This window comes from Stegodyphus dumicola, chromosome 7, assembly GCF_044657685.1.
Source record: "Stegodyphus dumicola isolate Sdum_Otavi_A_Nest chromosome 7, ASM4465768v1".
In the NCBI taxonomy this organism is placed as follows: Eukaryota; Metazoa; Arthropoda; class Arachnida; order Araneae; family Eresidae; genus Stegodyphus; species Stegodyphus dumicola.
The window spans coordinates 106,499,983-106,513,085 of NC_140774.1; the positions used below are offsets into that span (position 1 = coordinate 106,499,983).

Sequence of the window (13,103 nt, forward strand, 5' to 3'; positions counted from 1 at the left end):
GATTCGTACGGTCCTTAAAAGTCCTTAGATTTTTTGGAATCGATTTTTGGTCCTTAAAAGTCCTTAATTTTGGCCAAACTCAGCAGAAGGTCCTTAATTCTAATCATCTGAAATTTCTGCCTGTTTTTATGACTGCCATTTTGAGTATGAATTAGCATTTTGGAGGAATATTTTTTGTGATTCACTGACATATATGGTTATCTTTTGAATGGGTTCATGGGTTATAATTTGTTTCTATTTCTAATATAAATGATGGGATAATCGAGTTTCTAAGCAAGAAGTGAAACATAAGCATTTCAAAATTCATTTTTTTCCAATGAAGAGCTTTTAAACAATTTTTCGCTTTTGGAGATGTGAATTCTTTTATTAAACGGTTCTAAATTTGGTGACTTGTCAACATTTTGTCGATTTTAAGATCAGTTTCTATAGAAAATTTTTAATTCCGAAATATGAGAATTTTTCTTTGATTTTTTTTTAAAACATCATGACTTGGATAAATTTCATTAAAATAAAACATTTTTATTTTTCACTATCTTATTATATTATTATTTCTTTCCTCATCGTTATCGTTATTTACACTTCTAACTAATTAATCAAGGTAAAACAAAACTGCTTATCTTTTCCCAATGGGTTCTGCCAGGGCCACTAATTGAATTGATCTCCTTTGTGCATCTCTATCTGGAATCCTTTGAAGGGAATAATCCATAATGATCAATACATTCTTTACACAAACATATTTTAATGAAGACGCAAACAGGTTACAGAATATTTACATAATGAAAACGGTTTTAATTTGGTGCGACGCAGCGTGCGACTTCTCTGTTCTGAGTTCTCATGCGATCTTTAAGTGAGAGTTCATAGTTCGAGATGACGTCACTCAGTCATCGGATCTCGGCAAGAGTTGCAACATCCTCCGGCCCGGGAGGACAATTGCTGTAATTGTCCTTATTACATTCCAGGTCTACTGGATATAGTAGTTGCACTGGTCTTTTAATCATATGGCCATTATAGGCAAGCAGAGAGCACAGGCTCTCACCTTGCCATCTTCCAGAAAAGATTTCCATTATGATGCCCATCTTTCACATCAGCCTTGGAATTTAATCTTCATGCACTAATACAATTGTTCCTGTTTTCACCAGTTTGGAATGATGATCAGATTTTAAATTCATTAAATAATCCTGTCTCAATTTTCTCCAGATTCTTTCTACCAGTATCTGTTGATGTCTAAATTGACGTATAAGACTCTCCTTTGTTGAAGTCAATTTAGAGTTTCCTCGCGGCAATGATAGTAACCATTTTCCTACTAAGAAGTGACCAGGGGGTCAAAGATTCTGGCTTTCCTAGATCCGAGTATGTAAATGTTAAAGGTCTTGAGTTCAATATAGCTTCCACTTTTGTCATGACTGTCTCTAATTCCCTGAATGTTAAGGACGATTTGCCTAGGATTCTCTTCAGAAGAGCTTTCAGAGACTGAACCATACGCTGTCAAAAGCCTCCCCACCATGTCGCCCTCTCAATTATAAATTTTCATTTGATTGCATGCTTACAGAACTCGTCTTGAACTTTATTGTTTTTCATCATCTCGTTCAATAGCTCTAATTATTTTTTCGCTCTTTTAAAGGTTTTGGCGTTATTAGTATACACTATTCGGCACAAACCTCTTCTCGCTATGAACCATCTAAATGCAAGCAAAAGTTTTTCTGTGGAAAGGTCAGCTGTAATTTCTAAATGCATGGCTCTAGTTACAACACAGGTAAACAGTAAAACGTATGTCTTAAATAATTCTCTTCCACTTTTGAAGTACGGTGGATCCGTGTAATCTATTCCGGAGTTCTCAAATGGAGAGGCTTCTCGGCATCTGTCTGGTGGGAGGGGTGCCATATCTTGCGTGACAAGTTTCGTTTGAAATATTTTACAGACGTTGCAATTGTACAGAACACTTTTAATTTTCCTACGAGCCTTCAGCAACCAAAATTTATCTCTTATCTGATTTAAAGTATCTGCTATTCCTACGTGCCCTACCACCGGATAACTGTGAAGAATAATTAGAACAGTCAAATGATATTTGTCAGGCAGAATGATTGGATGTGCTTGTTTGAAATCCAAATTTGAATTTTCTAATCGTCCACCAACACGAATTACACCACTTTCGTCTACAAATGGATTGAGGGACTTCAATTTTGATTCTGAACTTAATTCCTTGTTGTTCTTCAATGCTCGTATTTCATTTGTGAAATTTCGCTCCTGAACACATTTGCTACAATAATTTTCTGCCGTTTCCAATTCGGTAGCCTGCAAACGTCCTGATAATTTCGATGTATTTTTAACATTGTTGATGAACCTTAAGCACCACACAGTAATTGGGTAAATTCATTGTAAATTGCTGTAATTGTGGGTTTTAAATAAATCTTCTGAAGGTTCAGTAACACATAAATTTACGAAAATTTCCTTCGATGTTTTTCTTAGTTCCTTTTTGGAATCTTCAATGTTCTTTGGGGAACATAAATTCGATTTTGGCCAGTGTTCCATTTCTTCTTTTAACCACGTGGGCCCTTCCCACCATATGCTATTCTGCTTCAGATGTTTGACATTTTCACTTCTACTTAGTAAATTAGCTGGATTATGTTCACTAGGCCTATATCTCCAGTTCAAGATATCTGAATTCTTCTGTATTTTCTTCACTCTGTTCTGAATGAATGGCTTCCATCTTTTCACATCACTTTGAATCCAGTGTAACATTATACTAGAATGAGTCCACATATATACATTTAAATCAATGTCACGAAGTTTCTTTTGGATATATTTTGACAAGCAGGAGCCTATCAATTCCAATCGGGGAAGTGATAATTTTTTCAAAGATGCTACTAGTGATTTTGATGTAATGAAGCTTGTATGAATGATTCGATTTTTCGAATAACGAAAATACAAAACAGCCCCATAGGCCTTCTGACTCGCATCTGTGAAACAGTGTAACTGTAAACCATCCTTTATATCCCTTTTCCTAGCACCTGCAAACTGATGTCTTGGTATTTCCAAACTACAAATATGAGCTAATTCATCACACCAGCATTGCCAATTCTTTCTGAGATTTTCTGGTATTTCAGTGTCCCATGCTATCTTTTGTTCCCTTACATCTTGCAATAAAATCCTAGCTCAAATGGTGTATAGATTTAAATACCCCAGTGGATCAAAGAAACGTCATACAAATCTCAAGATTTCCCTTTTAGTTGGTATGTTATCTATCCTTTTAGCGTCTTTTACCAAATCTTCAATTTCCACCAAAAATGTGGGCCCACCAGCAGCGGAGCGGTAAAGTCGCTGAACACTGGTTGTTCGGTCCGAGGTACGAATCCCACGAACGGGCTGGCTGCATTGGCGTTTTCGTGGTTTTCCCCATGTGTAACGTGTATACGAGCCAGTTTTCCTTAGAAAGTCCTCCACGAAGGCATCCCTTCCCTTAGGCAGATAGCCCTCGTGTGCTTTGCCGTAATTAAATATACCAACCTACACCATCAAAAATGCATCATTTGACCTATTCCATATGTATCCCAATACCTTAGAACAAGTCGAATCATGTGAAAAAGCTTCTTCATTCCATACTTTTTGTAAATTCGTTTCATTCGCTTTCTACTTCTGTATGTTAAATCCACCTTCTTTCAGTATGCGTTTAATATGTTCCCATTCCTCAAATGCTACTTATTCTTCATCTGCTCCAGCGATTAAGTCATTAACATACATATTATCAGTTAGCATGGAAAATACATTCTGATACTGTGACATGTATTTGTCAGCGTATGCGTTATGAGTTACTCTAAGAAGAAACGGACTAGATGTTTGTTGCTCCAAAAATTACCCTTGTCAAGAGCCTTTATTTTGGTTCCATTTAATTCACCATCGTTCCATAGAAACTTGACTGCATTTCTGTCTTCATCAGCAAGAGAAATCTGCAAGAATGTTTGCTTGATGTCAGCTGTAAATGCAATTCGATTTTGATTTAACTTAAGGAGCAATTCCAGTATGTCTGGACACATCTTGGGACCTGAATGTAAACAGTCATTTAATGACAAACAATGCTCCACATGTAATGCGTCAAAAACCACATGGAGTTTTCTAGTTTCCTTGTTTTCTCTTATAATGGCTTGATGTGGCATAAAATACGTTTTTGGTCCAATTTCAATGTTGGTCTCTTCGGCGATTCCTTCTTTTAAATACTTATCAATTACTTCACTTTATATGTCATAGAATTGTTGATTATTCTGAAATCTACGACTTAAACTCTTAAATCTAATTTTAACAATCTCCAGATTATCTCCAAGCTCATTTGAATTATGATGCCAGGGAAGGCGGACAATATAACGATTGTTTTCAAATTTTACAGATCTTTTGAAATTATCGAAAACTATATTATCTTCTAATTCAAGTTCCTTATCCAAATCATAATTTATCCCCATATAATCATATATATCCCCATATATAAATCATAATTCCCAGAGATTCTTTAGCAAACTAAACAGTGATTCGTTCTGTGTATCTTTATTATTATGAACCACAACCTTCATGGTATTCACATTAGTTGAGGAAATTCCGTAAAATTCCGTTTTCTGTTCCACTAATGGTCCAACCCAATTTTGTTTCAACCGCTACTAAGGTCTGTGAACCATACCTGTAACTATTTTCCAATAAAAATCCACTCCTATCAGCAAAGAAATTTTCAGCATTTTATTCCCTTGTCCCCATTCATCAGAAAGTTGTATGCCCTGTTTTTTAATAAGATTAACTATTTCATTTCTAGGGGAATGAATATGTGATCCGTTAATGACAGGAGTAATTAAAGCTCCTATTTTGATTTCGTATCGATACTTCGAATTACGCAAAATGAGACTGGTTTTTTTAACGCTATGCACTTCAGACGTCGTGCAACCGAAAGAGAATATTTTTAATTTTTCTTCTCCAATCACTGGAAGTTTTAACTTCTTACAGATGTCCTCCCTAATAAATGTTTGCTGCGATCCTAAATCAAACATGGTGCGAACGCTTTGCTGGCACCAATTGTCTGTGTTTATAATTTCAGCTCGTACTGTCAGAAGAAATGAGTTATTTACTGTTGCGCAACCAGAAACAGAAGAGACTACTGCCCCTTGGACGGGCCTCGTCTGACACGTTCATTTCGTCATAGTGTGTGTTATGTAATTATGAACGAATTAGGGGAAAATGGGCCTACCTAACTTCGGGGCAGTCCTTATAATCCAATATATATCTTGGCCAATCCAATGTAATCCAAAATCGAATTTCGATTTAACGTCCAAAATCAGAAGAACGGACAAGTAGCATGTAACATCATTCACATATGTCGTCCAGCTTGAAGAATATTAAATCGTCATAAAGGCACGTCTTCATTCACATACGTCGTCTGGCTTGAAGAAGAATATTAAATCGTCATAAAGGCACGTCTTGCCTTTGTTAGCTCTCTGAACATCTTTAGTAATTGCTGGTGTCTAGGGTTCGATTATAACGCATGCACAAAAGGCACGGCCGAGCCCCCAAAATGTGGGGAAAGGCAACGACCATAGTTGATAACACACATTTATTACTATTTACAAATATAGATTATATTAGGATTACAATTAATGAAAATGGTATACGAGCGATAGAGCGACGTCTGCTCCGCTCGCCAGCTAATCCTCGTCTTCTCCCGAAGGCGGGAAACACATGCTGACGCAAATGCATACGTCACACAGTAGGGGATTAGGGAATATCATGACATAACATTTCCCACAATAGTGTATCAATGTATTTTGTCGTCGATCACAAATACCACAAGTTAGTTTCGATTTGCAGTTCCTCGCTAAATGATACCTTTTAAGACACACGAAACAATTTCCACTTCGCTTTAACGCTTCCTTTTTTTCTTGCACAGTCTTTTGACATGATTCTGACGTATGATTTTCAGAACAGAATAAACAGCTATCAGAAAGTAATGTGTTTAATGCTGCTGTTGAAGGAATTCTACCCTTATTATAATCCTGATTTCTTTCGTTGTTTTGAAAACGATCTCGAAACTGCCGCTTATTTTCAAAATGGGATTTCCTTTCAGTTACTTCAGAATCTGTTGGCTTAATTAAAAATCCTGTACGTTCTCAACTTTCTATTTCCTTTCTTAAAAAATTTAGCAAATTCGTAATTTTTGTCTGGTTTTCATCTTCATATTTCCTATTAAATTCTAGTGCTAAATCATTCAGAATCACCTTTATTAATATCAGATACAATAAGGTACTGTACGAATCTGGTAATATATTACACGATTCTGATCCTCTAATTTGTACTTCACAACGATCGTATAATTTTCGAAGTGCTGTCACATCGCAAGACCTTTTAACCGGAGTCAGAGTTAATAAATTGTTTATGTAGGTATCTATGATTAGTTCTTTGCGTCCGAAGCGATCTTTTAATATTTTCACAGCCTTCTTGTAATTCTCTGCTGTTAACGTCAACCCTTGTGTTGCAGTTTCTGCATCGGAAGGAGGAATTGACTTTAAATAGTTAAATTTATCTACTGCATGTAGACTTTCGTTTTTGTGTACAGCTGTCTCAAATCATGCCCAAAACCCGGGCCAACTGCACACATCCTTTCTCGGAAACGTTTCCAGGGAAAATTTGGGGAGTTTAATTTTGTTTTGCGATTCAGTGACAGTTCCACGTGAAGTAGAATTAGCGCTATGTAGATTAGTATCTAAATATCTTTTCGTGCGTGATTTCCAAACAATAATTTTACTTTTATACTCTTCTCTAGACATTACTTCATCTTCTAAATTTGTTACATCAATTAAAGTTTCAATACCATTATCTGCTAAGATTAGTTCTTTACTAATTAACTGAGCAACCGTTTCTCCAACTACGTTTTTAGCCCCCTCACTAGCAATTTCTTTTTCTATCTTATTTATCAGCCTCGTAACTACTGCTCTTATTGCAGATCATTTCTTTTTTAATTTTTCTAAATCCATGTTTTTGCTTTAAGCAAAATCTATTAAATTTCAGTTCAAATTCAACCCAATGGTCCCACATTATGGCGCCACAATATTATTATTTATTTCCTTATCGTTATTGTTACTTACACTTTTAACTAATTAATCAAGGTAAAACAAAACTGCTTACCTTGATCCAGTGGGTTCTGCCAGGGCCACTAGTTGAATTGATCTCCTCTGTGCATCTCTATCTGGAATCCTTTGAAGGGAATAATCCATAATGATCAATACATTCTTTACACAAACATATTTTAATCAAGACTCAAATGGGTTACAGAATATTTACGTAATGAAAACGATTTTAGTTTGGCATGACGCAGCGTGCAACTTCTCCTTTACGAGTTCTCGTGCGATCTCTAAGCGAGAGTTCATAGTTCGAGATGACGTCACTCAGCCATCGGATCTCAACAAGAGTTGAGTTGCAACATATTATAAAGTTTCATTTTGGCAACTTATTATACAATATTTTGAATCTGAAAATAAACAAGGTCTAAACATAATGCCATACAGCATAATTTACGAATCATTTGTTATCAAAAGCAAAATAGCTATGTAATTAATTAAAAATATCTTTTTAAATTTTTTTATGGTAAGAGTTTTTATTGTCTCAGAATATGCATCAGTTTTCTCTCTGAAATTAATTTTACATTTTTCCCCTCTGATTTTTTTTTCTCACAATATTTCTGGCTTTTTGCAGGTATAGAATTTGTAAGGGTAATTTTTCTTTAGGATTTTAGACATTGCAGCTTGGAAGGTTTAGAAGAATTTGAAGGCAAGATTTATAGACCCATGATTCTAGAAGATTCGAGAAATATCTGACAAAATGTGAAAAGTTTCCATAGTATCAATACCATGGAAACTGTAAAATACATAATGGAGGTATTTTACAGAAAGTTTGCAATGAATTTCTTACTTTTTGGAGAACGTCTGGAAGAACAAGGAAAACATAATATTTGAATGTTTTACTTTTGATACTATAATCTTTTAACATGTTTATCATCCTTTTACTTTCTCTACTTTTCACTAGACTCAAGCTTGGAAAATATCAAAAATGTTTCTAATCTTATCACATGGGCAGGCATTATAGAAAGGAATTTTTTTTTATTAATAAAGAAATTGAAAACTTACAATTTAAAAGATTCATCTAGTATGTCCTAATGCATCATACATATGGCTGGCACTAGGCTTTTTCCCACCTGATGCAATCTCTGTGGATCCTAAATTCTGCTGCCTAGTGTCTTTCTAAATTCTGGTTCCAATGCCTACTCTAAATTCTAAAAGTTTTGCCATTTCTAGATTTTGTTGTTCAGTGTGTCACTAAATTCTAAAAATTCTGCCACATCAGCTCTGTAATCGGCCTTTACCATATATATTTCATTCTTCTAAATGTTCATAGTACTAAAGAAATAAAATTAGCCGCTTTTTCTATACATTCTAAATGCATTTAGTGTTTTTTAGAATAACAGAAATCCTTAATTAAATCCAAAAATTCTAAAATGAAAAGGAAACCTGTTGAAGAAAGAAACTGAATACATAAAGAAAATTTTTCATCAAAGATATGTGCAGTTATTATTATTATGTGAATTACCGAATTGTTTATGATCTCAGCCTTTACTATAATTTCCCGTTTCTATTCTCTTATATGATAGAGTTACTGAGCCAGATTAAAATTAAATTGTATAGTCTTTGACCACATTTTTAGTTTGACTTAAACTGTTCTTGTTTAATTACGTAACAGTGAGCTGTAATTGATTTTGTTAGCATCAGAACATGCCTTTATGTTCTAAGTTCTTTTTAAATAAGCCTCTTATTTAAACCTCTGTCTGATATTGTAGTTAAATTCAGACATAGCGATAATAATATGCTTCACATCTGTTGAGGGTTTTGGACTATTTAACTTTTACCAGATAAAGTAAACCCTCATAGGTACATTATGGAGAGGTTGACAAGTTAGGAGATAATGCATGCAGAAACTAGTGAGTACATTGGTTTGCATATTAAGACAAATCTCTAATTGTTAGAAAAGATGCTTAAAGAGAAGGTAATCGATATAAACAAGCCAAAATGTTTGGGAAGGCTTCAAATTAAAATGATGGGTAAATATTTTGTTGAGTGTATTTGTTACAAAACATAAATGTTTTGTAGCTTTTAATGTGTAATAATCCTAATATCGTGTAAGAATCAATGCTATAAATTACATGTATTTTAAACTGTGAAATTTGAATAGATTTTAATTTTAATAGGGCTTTTTTTTTAACAAAATTTGTTAAAAAATAAAATTTAATAATGGTCATGTAAATCCGTAATAACTAAGATTATCAAACTACCTAATTAATTATTTATAACTAACTGCTTACCCTTAAAAATTATCTCTACATGTTAAAGCGATTTTTTGCCTTTCATAAATACCCTATGAGGTCACAAGATAAAATACAAAAATGTAGAAATTCGAGTAAAACTTATTCTTTACATCTAGTGAGACATAAAATAATACAAAATAACTTATCACCTCTGGTGCTTTAATGGCTTTATTGGAACCTTAAAGTATATTAACTGGGTTATAACCACTGGGACTCTACACGGACCTATGACACTAACTGCATGAAACAGAGCCTGATTAACTTTCAACACTTGCGAACTGGGTCTACATCAGGCCTTTCAGGTTTGTTCTAATCAGCTGGTCTCTCTCTAAACAAGCAGCAGCATTGACAACATTCAGTCTTTTGTTATGAATTATGCTGATTATGATCTTCTCATTTTAACCTGTGTCGTTTGACATAAAATCTACCTGTTATTTACTAAACCTCTGACCAAGTATGTGACAATATGAGACATAAAAAAAATTAACATAAAGTTAACTGTTAGTAAAACATGTCACTTCTTTCAAATATATCCAACTATTATAAGTGTAAAATATTTAATGCTACTTGATAAATTGATGATTTATTCTCAAACATATTAATAATTATTTTAATTCATGTTTAGTAATAATGCATACTGCTTAGGGATCTATTTTATTTTTAGGATGGTATTACAATTGTGAAATGCAGGCATAGATAATATTTTTAATTGAATTTATTCAGTTCACATTTGTCTCATAGGTCCTTAATTTTTTTCATTAATGGTCCTTAAAGCACTTAATTTCCGTGTGCAGAAATGTGTACGAACCCTGAACATGTGATATTTGTATACTGTTGTCTGCATCTGCTCTGCAGTGTTTTTAGCCACTCAAATTCAACTTCTCCTTCAAAAATTACTATTTTACATTATGTGCTTAAATTTTGAATATTGTTGCATATATGCTGGTTTAATTTTTAAAAGCCAGCATATATGCAACAATAGCGAAACCTCACTTAAACATACACATTTGAGCATCTGTGGATGTGCATGCTTTCTGTTTAATCAGCATTTCTCTGATCAATTTTTTTTTAAATCTGATGTTTGTAAAAATGTAGATGTCATCCATATAAACTTTTATTTTTCTCATAAAATTTCTATAAAATGTGCCTTTTTATTATTATTTTTTAATAGAATAATATCAATGGTCTGGAAGGATAGACCAAATAAAGAGTTTTACCCGAATTCACAAAGTTGTCAATAACTTAACAACTTCAGAAAGTACAATCCTATCTTTAAGTCAGTTCAGTAAAAATACTTGAACCAAAAAAATTTATGTAAAGTTTGTCCTTGTTTTAACTTACTGTTATTTATAACTTTTTAACATTTTTTCTTTATTTGCAGTTGTCCCATGATATGAATGCCCTGTATCTTTCACAGAATCAAAATCACCCATTATTAACTGGTCGTCAGCCACCTCAGAAACTTCCTAACAATTTATCAGGACCTCCACTATCCCATTCTCCTACTCCACCATTACAGCAGCAGCAATATTGGCAGCAGCCATCTAGAGGGACACCTGGTCCTGGGGGACAACTTGAGAATATTCCTGATTCTTGCCCTCCAAATGCTAATTCAGTATATCAACCAAATCAGCATAGAGGGTCTTCTTACTCTGCACCACTAACAAATACCTCTTTTTCTTCCATGCCCCATGGTGACAGAGCAGTACCACCATCAGATCCTGCTAATCAAATGCATAGTAACAGAATGTCAAATCCAGAAATGTTTCAACCCCCAATCCAGCAACAGCAGTTTACAAGCAATCGACAACAAATGCCTTATACTAATGGCATTACTGGACCTGTTCCACCTGCACCTAGCAGTCAATATGGCCATCCAAATTCAAGCATGCATGCTCGGTATCCTCCAGCTCCATCTCCTGGCCCTGTGCAAGGAAGTGTGCATCCATCTGTTTCAGCATCACAGTATAATGTACAAGGAAGTGTGCATCCTTCTGTTTCAGCATCGCAGTATAATGCACAAGGAAATGTGCATCCTTCTGTTCCAGCATCACAGTATAATGCTCAAGGAAGTATGCAACCTTCTGTTCCAGCATCACAGTATAACCATCAGGGTAATGCTCTTTCATCTCAGAATCGGTTGGGCGCTCTACCTCCACCTACTACACAAAATCGAAGATTGGATCCTGATAATATGCCTAGTCCTGTAAGTTTTCCTTCCTGCTTAAATGTTTATTGTGTTTCACTCTAGAATAATGCTTTTTAAAGTAACTTGGTAGCTGTATTCATAAATAAGTAACATGCTTTTGTTTTAAGTGTTGCTGTTATATTTTCTCTTCAGCCTTAAAAAATAAAAAGGCATTACTTCGTATTTTATGTAGAATGAAACATAAAAGATTCTCCTGTCACTTATGTTGACTATCTATCAGTGATGTGATTTGCTCAATGGAACAATTTTATTATTCTAAATAGTATTTGTGTAAGACAGTAGATTTTAGTGATGTCACGATTCTTTTACATTTCTGGGAGGAGGACTTTTACATTTCTGGGAGGATAAATTAATTTCTTTTTGTGAAAGGTCGAGCAAATAATAAAAAAAAAAGGTGAATCCCTTCATGGGAGCTGCATAAGATCTTTTCAGAATTCCTTTGATTTGCAAGCAAAATACAGTTCCAAATATATATTTGTCATTCATTGAATTACAAGCTTTATTGTGACAAAAATTTTTGATGAAAGAAATCACATTTGGAAAGTACAGAAGATGAGGAGAATATCCAAGACAAATGTTAATAATTAATTTCTAGTTGCTAATGTGCTAGTGTTATGCTTATAAATAATATCTCATTTGTTCATAAGTGTTGCCCTCCCCCCTTTTTTATAATGATTGCTTTTTTTTTTTTTTTTTTTTTTTTTTTTTTTTTTTTTTTAGTTTATCCAGGTGGGAATAGTTTTTTATTGAATTAATTGTTTTATTGTATGGAAGCAGTTCCTAATAAATGATATCTTCCCATTCACACAAACTGATGTTAAAACTTTGGGTAAATACTGGGCCCTGCTTCAATAAAGGTTTGTTATGGCTGTACCAGAAATATTCATTAACCTCTCTCCTTATTGCAAAATTGAAGAACTTCTGTGGAAACAGAGGTGCTACTTTGGTTAGACGGTTGAATGGATTTTGGCTTTTTTTTTTTTTTTTTTTTGGCGAGCAATACGACTTATGGTAAACTCATTGCTTGGCAAGTTATTTATGGAAACAATACTTTGTTGTCATTTTATTTTAAAAAATAATGTGATTTGTTATATAAAAATTCCATGTTTTAAATATTATTTATGGCTTTTAAATATTAAAAATCAATTTAATTTTACATTTTTATTTGAAATAAAAATTTCATTGTTAATGACATTTTCTATAATTTATGTTGTGGATGATGTAATCAATGACATCACCTTGCTTTAAAAGTAATTGGTTTTAATATCTATAAATTTAATCTAATGTTTTAAACATTATTTATGGCTGTTAAATATTAAAATACAATTTAATTTTGCGTTATTTTAATGATTTTATTATGTATGATTATTTAAATAATTCTAGGCGTGATGTAATCAATTCCCTGATTGGTTACAGAATATTTGTGCATTAACGAGCTGTAATCAGCTCCCTGATTGGTTATAGAATATTTGTGCATTAACGAGTTGTAATCAGCTCCCTGATTGGTTACTG

At 33.7% G+C, this 13,103-nt stretch overlaps 1 protein-coding gene across 3 annotated transcripts in view; it reads left to right on the plus strand.

Annotated features, from left to right (window-relative positions):
- Positions 1–13,103, plus strand: part of Sec24CD (COPII coat complex component secretory 24CD) — a 114,596-nt gene that overhangs the window by 25,187 nt on the left and 76,306 nt on the right. For all 3 annotated transcript variants that reach the window (XM_035372814.2, XM_035372815.2, XM_035372812.2), the window contains exon 4: positions 10,764–11,588. In XM_035372814.2, coding sequence (XP_035228705.2) covers positions 10,764–11,588 — 825 coding nt within the window. The remainder of the gene's footprint in view (positions 1–10,763; positions 11,589–13,103) is intronic.